General features: G+C 40.0%; 1 protein-coding gene across 1 annotated transcript in view; it reads left to right on the forward strand.

Moving 5' to 3' along the window:
* FSD2 (fibronectin type III and SPRY domain containing 2) overlaps positions 1-16,835 on the forward strand; it is a 71,972-nt gene that overhangs the window by 36,823 nt on the left and 18,314 nt on the right. Inside the window, exons 8-10 of the mRNA XM_063448993.1 lie at positions 593-727; positions 1,704-1,857; positions 10,715-10,848. Coding sequence (XP_063305063.1) covers positions 593-727; positions 1,704-1,857; positions 10,715-10,848 — 423 coding nt within the window. The remainder of the gene's footprint in view (positions 1-592; positions 728-1,703; positions 1,858-10,714; positions 10,849-16,835) is intronic.

Below are 16,835 nucleotides of genomic sequence, written 5' to 3' on the forward strand. Positions count from 1 at the left end.
TCTACTTATTATATTTAATATCTCTTGTTAAATTTCATGATTGCTGTCCCCATTTATCCCTTTTTTCTGTTATTTACCCTTTGCATTAGTCGTATATTTCTTTAACTCCTTAAGGACACAACTTCCGGAATAAAAGGGAATCATGATGGAATATTTCCGTCATGTGTCCTTAAGGGGTTAAAATCTTTTTTGAAAAATTATTTGAAAAGTACCAAAGTCTGACCGCGGAAGCACCAGCTATTAAGGCTGTCTGTGTAACAGATACTAGAGGTGTATGTGGCCCACAATGTAAACATTGCTGTATCTCTAAAATGACAATGTTTTATACTGCGGGAGAAAAATAGCAGGCCCACTGCACCCAGACCACTTCATTGAGAAGAAGTGCCCTTGATACTTATAATGGTCCTTTAATTACATATTGCATGAATAATCAGTGTAGGCATTATTCATTTCCGTACATTAAAAGCAGCATGGATGTAACAAGATTTATTTTTCTTTTACAGATATCACGTACAATTACAATGTAATAAAACAAAATCAGAATGGTTGTCTGCTCTTCCAGTATTTATTATGTTTTGTCTCTTTATTGCAGAATGCATGATACGCGCTAAGGAAACATATTGCACAGTGAAGAATCTGATGCCAAACACCCAGTATGAATTTTGGGTCATTGCTATCAACATCACAGGTGGGAGTCCTGCAAGTGAACGGGCTGTCTACGTTACAGGTGAATATCAATAATAAACCTACTGACTTCAATGTAAAGGAAAACACAGCCCAGTAATAGTAACATGAGCCCAGCGAGGTCTTGCTTAGAAAATCATACAATCAGCAGTTTAATCTAAATTTATAGAAATTAGATTTGCAGATTTTTCTTAAAGTTTCTTAAAAGTGGTAACACTTTTTAATGTTCTATATCTACCAAATACTGAGTTCAATATAATTTAACACAAAACTTAAATCGCTTCATCAGGCAAATATATTTATATTAAAGGTTTCAGTCTTATATTAATTTATTATATGAAGAGGAAAGAGAATTAAATATTTCATATACACATAAGAGAGGAGAAAACACCTATGAACAATTCAAATAGAGGATGTAATGATGAGTGAAGTTTTTGTTTCGTGGGACAATATTAGATATTACATATAAAATCTAAAATTTTCGAATTTTATCATAATATTTAGCTTGTGGATTTCATCTAAATGTTAGATGAAACACAATAATCTGTCTTATTCACTTATCTGAACTTGTGAAAGAACACTCCAAATCCTCATTGTTAAAGAATTGCATAGACAATTAAATGAAATAAAGCAAATCTATTTGAATAAAAAGATACCTTTTGAATTTTCTGCCACGAGCATATAACGCAGGTTTTTTTTTCTGGTCGAGTTGTACTAGAACATTGTGCTAATATACATATGATAGATCTCCCATTAAATGATTATCTGGACATTACAGTATGGATTTAAACTTAAGGTGAAAAGGCTTTTTTTTGCAAAAATCTGCGTATCATGGAGTAATTAACAGTAATGGATCCCATGGTGTTCTGAGAAATGCGTTGTTGCAAGTTACTTTTGACTAACCCTCAAGAAATGTTGTAAAGGCATTTGCCTACAAAAGTTCGAAACCTACTGTCAGGAAAATGTTCTCATGATAACAAAGAAAACATTTTGAACAAATATTTTCTGTGATTTTCCAGCCCCATCACCTCCCATTATTAAGAGTGAAGTATGCAGTAGTTGCGAGAATGCAGCCCTAATCTGCTGGGATTCAGGGAACATCAATCCGGTCGATTCATATACGGTTGAAATATACAATGTGACAAAAGGAGAGAATGAAGCTCTTCTCACAGAGTAAGTATTGTGTCCATGCGCGACAGCTTGCAATCATTGACTGGAGGTGGGGGTCATTTTTCCTGTAGCCTATAACCATTTTTCCTGTAGGATAATATGTGGTATTATGTGCTTTGTAAAGCAAAGTAAGCAACCTTAATGATATTTACTGAAGTCACCAGAATTAATGTTCTTTAATGGCCACATGGCCAATATGCAAATAGTGACCACTTTGTTATTATAATTGTAAGGCACGTTATTATTTTTATTAACATTTATAAAGCCCCAACAAATTCCTCAGTGCTGTACAATGAGTGGACTAACAGACAAGTATTTGTAACAAGACGAGTTGGAACAGAGGGTGTTGAGGGCCCTGATACATTCTAGAGGGACAAAGTAACATAAAAGGTAATGGTGGGATATAGTTCACGTATGGGAAAAGTAGGTTGCTAGAATAGTTTTTAATAAAGGCTATTTTTTATTTCTCTTTTTGGATGCATTTGCAGGAGAGGAAGCAATGTTCTGGGAGGGAAAACTATTAACAGTTTAATCAATATGCTATCCTGAAAAAGTGAGTTTTTAATAATTGTTTTTAAAAAGAATGGAGACTGGGTGATATTCTAATGGAGCAGGAAGGGAGTTCCACAGGAAAGGTGCAGCCCTAGAAAAGTCTTGAAGGTGAGCGTCAGAGGTGGGAGTATGAACAGAGGGTAGACGCAGGTCTTCGACAGAGTGTAGGGGCCTGGACAGGACATACATGTGTAATAGGGAGGATAGGTAGGACCAGCGTTATGTAGAGCTTTGTAAGCAGGTACCAGAATTTTAAATTGAGCCCTATATCTCATGGGAAGCCAGTGTAGAGACTGACATAGGGGGAGGTGTGGGAGGTGTCACATTGTCGCATTCATCATAGGCTGTAAATGATCAAGTTAGGAATGCATTAGATCCCCTAGAAGCAGATTGCAGTAGTCAAGAGAGGATAGTGGAATGGACCAGTGCCTTAGCCACATTCAAATGCACGCTATGTTTTTGAGATAGAAGTGGCAGAAATTGACTGGACATGAGAGTTAAAAGCGAGGTTGGAGTCAGAGAGTAAATAGACTGTGAGCATGCAACGTAGAGCCATTGACCTGGAGAGACAGCAACACTTGAGGGAGGAAAGAAGTTATGTTTTGGATAAGTTAGATTTAAGGAAGTAATCAGCCGTTTTAAATAGTGGTTGAGGTAGTCGAGACACAAATCAAGAGGGATGGAGAGAAATCAGGAGAAAACCGATATGGCATCCACATAAAAGTGATATTGGAAGTCAAAGGAGCTGATGAGTTACCAAGGGAGGCAATATAGATTGAAAACAGTAGGAGACAGAATCTTGGGGAACTCTGACAGAGAGGAATTTCGGAGAAGATGAAGCCAGTGAAAGAAACACTGAAAGAGGTATGAGGGGACCAGGAGAGAGCAGAGTCTCATAGACCGATATTACAGAGGATGAGAAAAAGTTGTTGATGATCAACAGTGCCAAAGTAGCAAAATGATCAAGGAGATGTATGAGTGACCACTGGATTTTGCAGCAAGAAAATCATTGAAAACTTTGGTCTGGGGCATTTTGACAGAGTGACAAGCGTGGAATCCAGACTGAAGTGGGTCAAGCAGAGAGTTGGATTCAAGGAAAGAGGTCAAACTCGCTAACACAACTATCTCAAGGATCTTGGAGGCAAACAGAAATAGTTGTCACGATTCGGGGAACCCAACACGCTAACACACACACAAACACACACACACACAGAAAAGGTGCCGTACCGGACCTTAGAGTGGCCGGGCTAAGCACACACAGAATAGTCAGGAGACAAGCCGAGTAAGGGGAACCAGAAGACAGAATAACGAGAAACAAGCCGAGGTCAAAGGGTAGGAGAAAGTCACAAAGTCAGTTTAACAAGCCAGAGAGTACGTAACCAGAAAACACAAGTTCAGTATCAATACTATAAAGCAAAGACCACAACAGGGCACTGAGAGACAGGAAAGGTAAGTATATATATCCTTGCCTTAATTCTGATTGGATAACTTCCAATCAGAATTAACAAATACACGTGGGGGATATCTATACCCCCCACTGTGATTGTTGTGCTGTCGCTTTAACGCCGGGTCACGTGAGCGACCCCGGCGTACTGATATCAGTGCCGGCTCCCAGCATGCAGCGTTAGACATGCTGCCGCTGGGAGGAGGAGAAGAGAACGCGTGTCAAGGGGAGAGGACGCCGCTCGCCGACCGGTAAGGGGGACCGCGGGCAGCGACGGACCGAGGGTGAGTGCTGCGAGAGGATTGCAGCCTCCCCTCACCGCTGCCCGCGGAGCCCTGACAATAGTGAGATAGGGCAGTAGTTGGATATGGAGTTAAGGTCAAGGTTGTGCTTTTTTATAATCAGGGTTATGGTTGCATGCTTGAAGGGTGATGGAAATATGCCAGAGGAGAGGAAGTGATTGCATATTTTAATGAGGCATAGAGCAAGAGAAGGAGACAAGGCACAAATAAGATGTGAAGAAATAGGATCTACAAAACAGATGGTGGGGCGGGAGGACCTTAGCAGAAATCTCTTCTGGTGCAGCGGGTGCGAGTGACCATAGAACAGCGGAGGGAGTGGAGTTGGGGGAAATAGGAGTAGGAAAGAGATTAGAGATGAAGTTGTGGATGTCAGGTTAATAGGAGAAGCAGTAGCAAAATGGCAAAGAAGAGAGTTAAAATGTGAAAGAGGTGATGGGGTTCTTGAGAGAGCGTGGTTATGAGGGTATTGAAGTAGTCTTCTTTTGCAAAGGAAAGACCCAAGCTGTATGAGCGTAGCATAAATTTATAGTACAGGAAGTCACATGTAGAATGAGACTATAACCAGCAGCATTCCGCAGTTCTGGAGCATTTTTGGTGGTATTGGGTCACTTTGTGTGCTAAGATTGTAATTGGGGGTGCTTACAACGTTTAAATGTACCTTTTAGGATCTACACAACAGTCTGAATTCCTTGCAGCAAGCTTCTCTAAACAATCCTTTGGGATGTTGGTCCAAGCTACCTACATAATATCAAGCAATTTCTGCAGATTTTTGTCCATACATTTGTCTTCCTACTTCTGTTTCACCCAACCCCAAAGGTTTTCTATTTGCTTGAGATCTTGGGATCTGTCTGGTAATTGGCATACAATACAAGTCATCATTGAGTTTTGGAAGAAATGTACCCAGTTTTCCTGTTTTTCATCCAATATTTCTGAACTCTCATTTAAATGGTCCTTCTCCATCTATCTCCCTACAGGTCAGTTGAACACCTATTACCCAAACCCTCAAGCTTACTGCTTTGGATCTACTTTTACTCCGGTCCTACATTTTCTTAGCCACATCCAGTCTCTCTCCAAGTTCCGTAGATTCCACCTTAAAATATTGCCCGCATTCACCCCTTTCTAATTTAAGATAAGGAACTTGTTTATGTACACATTTCCTGACATGACTATTATAACTCACTACTTCTCTATATCCAAATACCTGTATTGCACATTAATATATAAATGTTGGCACTCAACTGGCTGATGGTGCTGGCATTGAGGTAACCCACCGTGTAAATACCTCTAAAATAAAAGATTATTAACCAATAACACCAACCAAAACAGTTTGAAAATGTAAGAATAGATTATGTATATGCTGCTTAGAAAAGGTTTTTTTTTTTAAATGTATTTTTCAAGGGCTTCCCCATTCCTATCGAATTTTCTACCCCGAACCTTCAGACAATCGCCTAACCTTCAGTCATTTACAAAGTCACTGAAAACACACCACTCTAAGCCTAATATCTTTATGGGTAACGTTTCTCTCACTACAATTGGCCTCTTCAGTTCCCTCACCTCCAAAGCCAGCTCACTATCTCTTCTTCCACTGTTCACGTCTTCCACACACCACTTTTACTAGCTTATTTTGACACTGACATCTTATTCATCAGTCCCTTCTCCCCTCCGAGACATTGCTATTCCTCTTGTGTTCTTTACTCCTTCTTCATATATTGTAATCTCATTTGAGCATGGCCTTTTTCACCTCAGGTAATATTTTCTATGTCATTTATTTGTCAGATATCCCCTTCCTACACTTCTAAAGTGCTGCAAAACATGTTGGAGCTAGATAAATGCTAATAAATATAATACCTTGTGGCATGATGTATTAAACTGCTGGAAATATCAATTTGAAATTGAGCAAACTATGACTGTAGAGGGATTTATATGATCAGTGAAAATACATAGATATAATGTGGCATTCAAACTGTGATCAACCATTATTAAAGGGATTAATGTGCTCTAGAAAGCTATGCTCCCATCATTACATCGCCACTACCAACAGGGTAGAGTTCATGGGGTTAATGTCTTGTTTATGAGTCTGACTCTAAACTCTGACTGTTTTAAAAGAAGTGACGATTCTTCATATTTCCAGTCATCATTTGTTTCATTTTAGCGATCTCTCGCTTGCTGACGCCTTATCATTCTGTTCTTAGCTAGCAAGGTTTTATGCGCTGTGATTTCACAGACTGATTTATGCATAGCACTGTTGCAGAGAGTAGTTATTTAAGTATTTGTAACTTTTTGGTCAACCTTAAAGGTTTTACACTCACAAACCATTTGCAGAATGAATGCTTTTAGTTAATCACAGTGACTCTCTAAACCTTATCACCTGCACTCAACAACAATCACAGAGCTTTCAAACTGTCTTTGTTCATTGGGTTTTCCCCATTTAGTGTTTGGTCAAGCAACTGCTCAACTCTTGGCCATCTGCGTGTTTTATATATCAAATGAATGATGTGCTCACCTAATGATGTGCTCACTCAGTGGATAACTTTAATCACTCAGTGGATAACTTTAATCTGTTGCTACTCTACCAGATCTTGCAAGAAAGTATCAGGTCCTTTATAGTTGGCAAGTCCCTGTTACTGGTTTTATGTCTTACATGGTTAAATAAGTGATTAAGTTGAAAAAAAAAAGATATATAATTCTTACCAATAGCAATATTTACACTGATCATCCACAACATTAAAACCACTGACAGGTGAAGTGAATAACATTGATTATATTGTTACAATGGCACCTGCCGCAAGTGAACATTCAGTTCTTGAATTTCATGTGTGGGAAGCAGGAAAAATTGGCAAGTGAAAAGATCTGAGTGACTCTGACAAGGACAAATAATGATGGCTAGATGACAGGGTCAGTGTATCTCCAAAATGACAAGTCTTGTGGGGTGTTCCTGGTATGCAGTTGTTAGTACCTACCAAAAGTGGTACAAGGAAGGTCATCCTGTGATCTGCTGTCAGGGTCATGGGCGCCCAAAGCTTATTGATGCGTGTGGGGAGTGATTACACAGAAGAGCTACTGTAGCTCAAATTGCTGAAAACCATTATGCAGGCCATGATAGAAAGGTGTCAGAACACACAGTGCATCACAGTTTGCTGTGTATGGGGCTGCGAAACAGCCGACCAGTCAGAGTGCCCATTATGACCCCTGTCCCCCGCCAAGAGCACCTTCAATGGGGACATGAGCATCAGAACTTGGTTCAAGGAGCAATAGAAGAAGGTTGCTTGGTCTTATGAATCATGTTTTCTTTTACATCAGGTGGATGGCAGGATGCACTGTCTACCTGGAGAAAGTGTTCAAGATGTTGATCTCAATCCAAGTAAGTATCTCTGGGATGCACTGATACAAAAAATCCGATCCATCCGATCCAAAAAATCCGATCCCCACTGTACTTGTAGGGCTTAAAGGATCTGCTGCGAATATCTTAGTGCTAAATAATACAGGACAAGTTCAGAGGTCTTGTGAAGTCCATGCCTCAACGTTTCAGAGTTGTTATCGGCAGCACAAGAGGGACCTACACAAAATTAGGCAGATGGTTTTAATGTTGTGGCTGATCAGTGTTTGATCCAAAAGGCAAAATAAAATCTGCAACACATAACATTTAAATTTTGAACCAAGGGGACACATAGTGTTCTCTTGTGTCTGTGTGTGCATTTGCTACAAAACAAAAGATACAAGGTTATGGCACAGTGATATTCAGTTATTACCATGTGTCTTATACTATTCAGATACAGCGGTTAAAAATCATTATTTTGATAGTATTTATTAAGGTGATCTAAAAGGTGACAGTTTTGTTTATATTAAATTCCACCAGTTTTGACAGAAATTTCCATTTCAGAAGACCACCAGATTAAGAGTCGCAACAAAATTGATGAATCAGTTGTGTCAGGGACAAAACAGAGCATTCTAAACAAAATAACAGTTAAGGGGGAAAAAATCTGACAGATTTAATAAATATGCCAAATATGCCAAATAACATAATAATAATAATAATAATAATAATAATAATAATATGCCAAACATGTGTAGAAAATTAGATGGAAAAAAGTGACACTTTGATAAATCTCTTCCTCAGACTGATGACTACCAGGAACTCAAACAATCCATAAACTTTAGGGGCAGAACGAAGGAAGCAAAACGTTTTTCCCATCTGCCGTATACATGGAGAGGGGGAGGGATGTCATTTGCAGCGGAGTTTGGGGAGCTAGTCTGGGGAGGGAGGGGGTTAATCAGTAGTTGAATGTGTAGAATCAAATTCAGACAGATGCAGTTAATTAAGGAATGTAGGGATCTATTTTGGAGCAGAAAGGGGGTTGGTTATCCGATTTATACAGGAGTTGATAGGGAATGTAAAAGTGCATGGGAATTATGGGCAGATGATAAGTCCTGCTTAAGTATGCATGTATGTATATGTGTTCAGCAGCTTGTGTATGTATACACAGTACAGGGAGTGCAGAATTATTAGGCAAATGAGTATTTTGACCACATCATCCTCTTTATGCATGTTGTCTTACTCCAAGCTGTATAGGCTCGAAAGCCTACTACCAATTAAGCATATTAGGTGATGTGCATCTCTGTAATGAGAAGGGGTGTGGTCTAATGACATCAACACCCTATATCAGGTGTGCATAATTATTAGGCAACTTCCTTTCCTTTGGCAAAATGGGTCAAAAGAAGGACTTGACAGGCTCAGAAACGTCAAAAATCGTGAGATATCTTGCAGAGGGATGCAGCAATCTTAAAATTGCAAAGCTTCTGAAGCGTGATCATCGAACAATCAAGCGTTTCATTCAAAATAGTCAACAGGGTCGCAAGAAGCGTGTGGAGAAACCAAGGCGCAAAATAACTGCCCATGAACTGAGAAAAGTCAAGCGTGCAGCTGCCAAGATGCCACTTGCCACCAGTTTGGCCATATTTCAGAGCTGCAACATCACTGGAGTGCCCAAAAGCACAAGGTGTGCAATACTCAGAGACATGGCCAAGGTAAGAAAAGCTGAAAGACGACCACCACTGAACAAGACACACAAGCTGAAACGTCAAGACTGGGCCAAGAAATATCTCAAGACTGATTTTTCTAAGGTTTTATGGACTGATGAAATGAGAGTGAGTCTTGATGGGCCAGATGGATGGGCCCGTGGCTGGATTGGTAAAGGGCAGAGAGCTCCAGTCCGACTCAGACGCCAGCAAGGTGGAGGTGGAGTACTGGTTTGGGCTGGTATCATCAAAGATGAGCTTGTGGGGCCTTTTCGGGTTGAGGATGGAGTCAAGCTCAACTCCCAGTCCTACTGCCAGTTTCTGGAAGACACCTTCTTCAAGCAGTGGTACAGGAAGAAGTCTGCATCCTTCAAGAAAAACATGATTTTCATGCAGGACAATGCTCCATCACACGCGTCTAAGTACTCCACAGCGTGGCTGGCAAGAAAGGGTATAAAAGAAGAAAATCTAATGACATGGCCTCCTTGTTCACCTGATCTGAACCCCATTGAGAACCTGTGGTCCATCATCAAATGTGAGATTTACAAGGAGGGAAAACAGTACACCTCTCTGAACAGTGTCTGGGAGGCTGTGGTTGCTGCTGCACGCAATGTTGATGGTGAACAGATCAAAACACTGACAGAATCCATGGATGGCAGGCTTTTGAGTGTCCTTGCAAAGAAAGGTGGCTATATTGGTCACTGATTTGTTTTTGTTATGTTTTTGAATGTCAGAAATGTATATTTGTGAATGTTGAGATGTTATATTGGTTTCACTGGTAAAAATAAATAATTGAAATGGGTATATATTTGTTTTTTGTTAAGTTGCCTAATAATTATGCACAGTAATAGTCACCTGCACACACATATATCCCCCTAAAATAGCTATAACTAAAAACAAACTAAAAACTACTTCCAAAAATATTCAGCTTTGATATTAATTAGTTTTTTGGGTTCATTGAGAACATGGTTGTTGTTCAATAATAAAATTAATCCTCAAAAATACAACTTGCCTAATAATTCTGCATTCCCTGTATATGTATATAGTTAAATATTTGTATGCTGTGTAGGTGGAAGTCAGTGTGACTTGTTAAATATGTGACTGAATGAATGAACTTGTATGTCTGATACCAAGTGTGAATAATGGGGAGTTGCATTGATTAGGCTATGCCTAGGGCAGCCAAAAACATAAATACATCACTGCATATGCCCATCCGCTCTATAACAACATTAGGAACAAGCTATATAGCTCGGTATTCGTGAAATGAGAAGTGCAAGCCCATCTATGGTATCCACCTTTTTTTGTAGAGTAGTGACTGAAGGATAAAGTAATAAGTAAACAGGACGTTTCTGATGTTTTTATAGTGTCCCACACTTGTTATTAATATGTGATGCATGCTGTTCATTATCTAGGCTGCTTTGGAGACTAGCAGTGTAGAGGATATGATTAATAATTTGAACCTCCAGAAATGTACTAGATGCCTATTGTTTTGTTATGCAATCACGGCGGTGTATCTGATAGTCAAAACTAACATTTTTTTCCACAGATCTATTGTAGGAATTCCCATCTGCGAATCTCTCATTCAGCTCAAGCCAAGGGAAACATATCACATCAGCGTCAGAGCTGTGAATGTGGGTGGCCCAAGCGAGAGTAGCAAATCTGTTTCAATTCACACCACAGGTATTCCGCTACCACTACATCTCCATACGGTACATAGCAGAGTTTAAACACTAGGAAATGCTTCAATAACATTCTAATTGCAAAATTGTATGCGCGTTGTTATGGAATTACTATATCTGGGACACTTGTTAAATCAAACATTGATATTAAGAGCAATAGACAGACAATAGACAGACAATAGACATGCAGACAGAAAGATGGATCTCAGCTAATTTTACATCTGTCTTAGATCCAATAGGACAGTCAATTGTCCAACCATCTTGGGTTTTTACCCCCAAAATCACTTCTAGGAACATCAGAGAAAAGTCCTGAAATCTGAGTATCTGAGCTCATGGTAACATTTTTAGATAGAAAGGGACGTTTTTTTCTCTACGGTGATTGCTTCTAATCTAGTATTGTAGCATATAATATTGGACATAACAATATGATTTGAAAAAGTCCCAGACTGCGTCTATAGATCACAATGTAAATAAAAATGAATCTCAGTAAATATAATTAAAATAATTTTTGTTTCATTTCACTGCACACTATTTGTACCATTCACTTGTGTCTTCCTCTCTTCTTTTAGATTGGGAACGGTGAATTTATAGAGAATATTATATCCAAATCTCTCTACACTCCTCTTGTCACAGTATATAATATAGACTAGACATGTGCAATTCATTTCAAATTGAATTTGATTTAAAATATGTGGAAATGCCCCAATTCTTAAAAAACAAAACAAAAAAAAAAAAAGAACAAATTTAGAATGAATGGAAACAGATTATATTGGGTCCATTTGTATTCCTAAGGATAGAAAATTAGGGACTTAAAAGCACATCATGGTCACCAGAACAATTACAGCTTATTGTAGTTGATCTGGTGAGTATAGTATGAGTATAGTACTGCAGGCATTTTAATGTAAACACTGCCTTTTAAGAGGAAAGGCAGTGTTTACATTACAGCCTAGGAACATCTCTAGTGGCCACTCGTCAAACGGCCGCTAGAGGTGCTTCCTGGGGCACTGCTGCACAGTGTGCAGCACTGACATTCGGTGTCTCTGCCCTCTGCATGCAGAGATGCTGATTGGCTAGGGTGATTTTAACTCCACCCTCTGCCCCACCTTGGCTGAGATCATCAGAATTGATCAGCGAATCCAATATTTCTGATGATGTCAGCTAATCGGGGCAGGGACAGACGCGAGAAGCCCCATGCTGCGCTGATAAAAGGTGAGTTTTAACCCTTTTTCTTTCCTGACAGGGGGGCTGAGCAACTTAATAGTGAGATTAGAATTAAACTGTCAGGAATCCATAAGAAAAAAGTTACCTGCGCTCTCCCAAATCCCTATGTATATTTAAACAAATGGAAGTTGTTAGTTACTGCAATGGCCATTGGAGGGAATGCCTGCTTGCCACGTCAAGGCAAACTTCTCAGGTGGGTTCTACACTGACCTTTCACCTTGCTTCCCTGAGCTCCTGGCAAAGATATCTCTAATGAGACGGAGATGGGTATTTTTTATATAAACCCCTACATACTTATTAACCCTTAATAGGGAACACATGGGCGGAAGCATTGTAATGGGAGTTTGAGCGCAGGACTGGTTGTTTTTTATTTTAAATTTGTATTCCCTTTTGTCCCCCAACCCGTCATTGCATCTTATCTCCTCCTGTGTCTCATTCCCCCATCCCCCTATGTGTCTCAATTCCTCCCCCCCCCAGCTTCTATACTACTCATTCCCCCAAGCCCCTCCATGTGCTTATTTCCCCCCAGCCGTCCATGTGTCTCATTTCCTCCCACCTCTCCCCCATGTGTCTTACCCACCAGTGTTAATTTTGGCTGCATATTTCACTTTAGTTTTAGTTATAGTCTTTTGGCTAAAAAGCCATTTTTGTTTGGGTTGTATTTTAGTCATCTGAATTGTTTTTGTTTTGTTTAGTCGACTAAACCTGAATAAAATTGTTAGTCAACAAAATTAACACTGGTGCCACAGAGGTAGGTAAGATGACAAAAAAATTACTTTACAGATGAATATTAATTATAATATTTTATATGGTGTATTTTGCCAGCAAAATAACATATTTCTTGGATCTCTATTGCTGGAGATTGTATAAACATGCATCTTTAGACTATAGCAATAGACTTAATTGTAGGCGCTTAAATAACACCAAATGTTGCAAATCACAGTTTTCTTAAATTGAACTGAGCCTTCAGCCCATCTGGTGTATTTCTAGAGCCACATTGACATAATTACATCATCGTTAGTGACACTTGAGTTCACTTAGAGCTATTTGTACAAGTTATGCAAATTGAAATGCCCTTCTTGGACATTTAGAAAAGTAAAATAAATTCTCAATCTGCTTGAGCTTTGGTTGTAAAACAGCATTTTATTGTAGATTTTTATTTTATGAATGGTTATAATGTCTACGTAACTGCTCCTTCAATTCAGATTGCAGATAGCCTAGTGGTTGATGCAAATTCTACTATTGCCCAAAACCACTTCATCATATGCTGAAAATCAGTCGTTTTTTTCTTTAAAGGGACATGCATCTCTCTTTTTTTTTTTAAACCAGCAAGCAAACACTTTTAACCCCTTAAGGACCAAACTTCTGGAATAAAAGGGAGTTATGACATGTCACACATGTCATGTGTCCTTAAGGGGTTAAACAACTATAAACTTAATATAAACTTGGTCAGATTGCATTGTTGGGCACTCCTTAAAGCTTTGGTCAGTTTCTTCATCAGTCTGCAAAGCTAAAATTAACGAATGAGACAGCTGTTTCAAAATGGTGCATAGTTTAACATGTTCCTTAAATTACAAAAAAAAATTCATTTTTGGATGAAAAAAAAATGTTGTTTAGTCAGAATCGCATTTCATCCATCAAGATTTACATGTCAGATCACTCTTATTGGTTGGCTTAAGCCAACTAATGAGAGTGCTCTGAGTCAAATTGCTTTATCCTCATGCCGAAATTAGTTCCATAGCTATGTACCGTTGAGGACCATTCATGGGTTTGGTTCATGCGATAGGCCGCCAGGGAGCTAGCGTTCAGTTCCATTTGAATGAAGAGAAAGTGCTGAACCAGGGGCACCCAGGGAAAGCTGATAATGGCGGCTGGACAGGGTAACTCCCAAATGATGTCTCAGACCTGTACCCCTAGTCGGTGGGCAGGAGGCCAGCTTCCACACTCCTCCAGGAGTTTGTGGCAAACGTGCGTGGGAAGGAGCATTTGACACACACCCCTTGTTAATTATTAAAATTTTTGGGGCATGGGACCTGCGTCAGGATCACCTTTATTGAATTTGGGGGAGGGTCTGTATTTACATGCCCCTACTGACATAGCGAGTAGGGGTAGAAGGGAAGTTATAACCTCTCTTACTTACTAATACTATGTACATTTTTACTTAGTATTAGTAAAATTGGCTAAAAGACCAATTTTAGTGTTTCAGCTTTTTAGTAGATAGCCCTCTAATACTTGTGGGATTTAGGGAGCTATCTGCTAAACGGCTGCAAGATGCCGTTACAAACCGAAATAATGATGACATTTTTTTTTTTTACCAAAATGAAAATGTCTGAATTTTGTCCAATGTCTCCATAGATTGGCCCTCCCTTTCTGGAGTACCCTGCGGGACGTATTCCCCTTTTTTAGTGTGTGCAGTATAGATTTGTTTGCATTGTTTTGCAAACAACTGTAGTTGGATTATTTTTCATGGTTGGGATTGATATTTTTTTTTTGCATATTTTTTTTTTTTGCTTTCTGGTCTTTTTTTATTTTATTAATTTGACAGGATTTTCACCCCCAGCCCCACACAATAACTCCCTACACACTTACACACTGCACTGCACACACACACACACACACTGCACTGCACCAACATAAGCACACACTGCACCCCTCACACACACACACTGCACCCCTCACACACACACACACACACTGCACCCCTCACACACACACACACACACTGCACCCCTCACACACACTGCACCCTTCACACACACACACACACACACAGACTGCACCCCTCACACGCACACTGCACCCTTCACACACACACTGCACCCTTCACACACACACACACACTGCACCCTTCACACACACACACTGCACCATTCACACACACACACACGCTGCACCATTCACACACACACTGCACCATTCACACACACACACACTGAACCTTTCACACACATGCCATGCACTCCTCACATACACACACTGCACTCCTCACATGCACACACAAACTGTGCCCCTCACATGCACACTGCACCCCTCACACACACGCTGCACCCCTGACACGCACACTGCACCCCTGACACGCACACTGCACCCCTGACACGCACACTGCACCCCTGACACACACACACTGTACCCTTTTTACACACACTGTATCCCTCACACACCACACCCCTCACTCACACACTTTACTCCTCACACACACACACTGTGCTCCTCACATGCACACTGCGCTCCTCACACGTGCACTGCACTCCTCACATGCACACTGCACCATTCACACACACATACACACTGCACCCTTCACACACACACACACCGCACACCTCACACACACACACTGCACCCCTCACACACACACTGCATCCCTCACACACACCACAACCCTCACTCACACACACCACAACCCTCACACACACATTGCACCCCACACGTCACACTTACTACTATCCCTATCCCCTACTATAGTTCCTTTCCCTTAGGACAGCTCCTATCCTGGCAGACCCGAGGTAAGGTGTCAAACTGTGCTTAAATGGTTTGACTACTTACTCTGGGAGTGTGCCACGGAACTCCAGGCACCATAACCACTACAAAGAGCTGTAGTGGCTATTGTGCCTGGATTGTTCCTACCAGTGCCCTTCCCAAAATTAGGTTCTGAAACCGCCTCTGCCGGAGGAGGCGAGGAAATGGGGAAGGGTCTGTCTGAAGGATTGGCATGTCAGCCTGGCATGAATGTACTCCAGACTGCTAAGGTTCAAAATATGCCCTTTGAAATACCCTGGGATGTGTTCTTTAAGAAATGGTATGCCTTTATGGTGTAGTTGTAATATGTAGCCTGCTCAAGTGCTCCAAAATGCGACACGGACGCATCAAAACTGAAAATTCACACTTAAAAACCTGAACTTGTCACGTCTCTTTTACAGCACTGTAACTTCACAAAATAGTGTCTAGGTCATACATTGGGCATATCGTTTTACTCAGAAGACTTAGCTGAGCATAATTTGGGGGGTTTGAATTTAGTGGCACATATGAAATATACAAAATGCCCAGCAAAAATGTAATCCGTATGTAAAAAATGCCCCAAATTATTTTAACACATACTTTGGCATATATTGGTGAAAAAATGGGGGCATGTTAAGGCACACTATGCACCATATGAGATACCCTGAAGTGTCTACTTTTACAAATGGTAGGCCTTTTTTGTTTGGGTTTTTTTTAACAGTCAAACTGCTATAATTCCCCAAATTGAAACATAAGCCCATTAAATCTGTCTCTCAAAATTCTACTGTATATACTGAAAAGGACAGGTCTCCTATATGGCACTGTAGCTTCACGAAATAGTGCCAAAGACATACAATGGGGGTATCGTTGTACTCAGCAGATGTAGCTGAACACAGAATAAAGTTTTGTACAGGAATAGCACACACCAACTTTACAAAATACACATGATAAGTTATTTGTTATAAGTTTGTGTGCCAAAAAAAACAAAAAAAAACCCCACAATTTTACTCCAATATTTAGCAGAGACTGGCGGTGAAATGGCTACGTAAAAAGTGTCAAAACAACCTTAGGACAATAGCCTGTGATGTCTACTTTATATAAATATATACTTTGTGTGGCAATTTTGTTTTCTTTTATGGCTAATAAGCTTACAAGACAAACATACCAAATTCTAAAATCGCTCCACATTAAAAGTTTATTTTACTCCTTGTGCTTTGTGACCTGTAACTACCAAAAAAAACTTAAAATCCCAGACACATTATATTCTGTAAA

This window comes from Pelobates fuscus, chromosome 3 (assembly GCF_036172605.1).
Source record: "Pelobates fuscus isolate aPelFus1 chromosome 3, aPelFus1.pri, whole genome shotgun sequence".
In the NCBI taxonomy this organism is placed as follows: domain Eukaryota; kingdom Metazoa; phylum Chordata; class Amphibia; order Anura; family Pelobatidae; genus Pelobates; species Pelobates fuscus.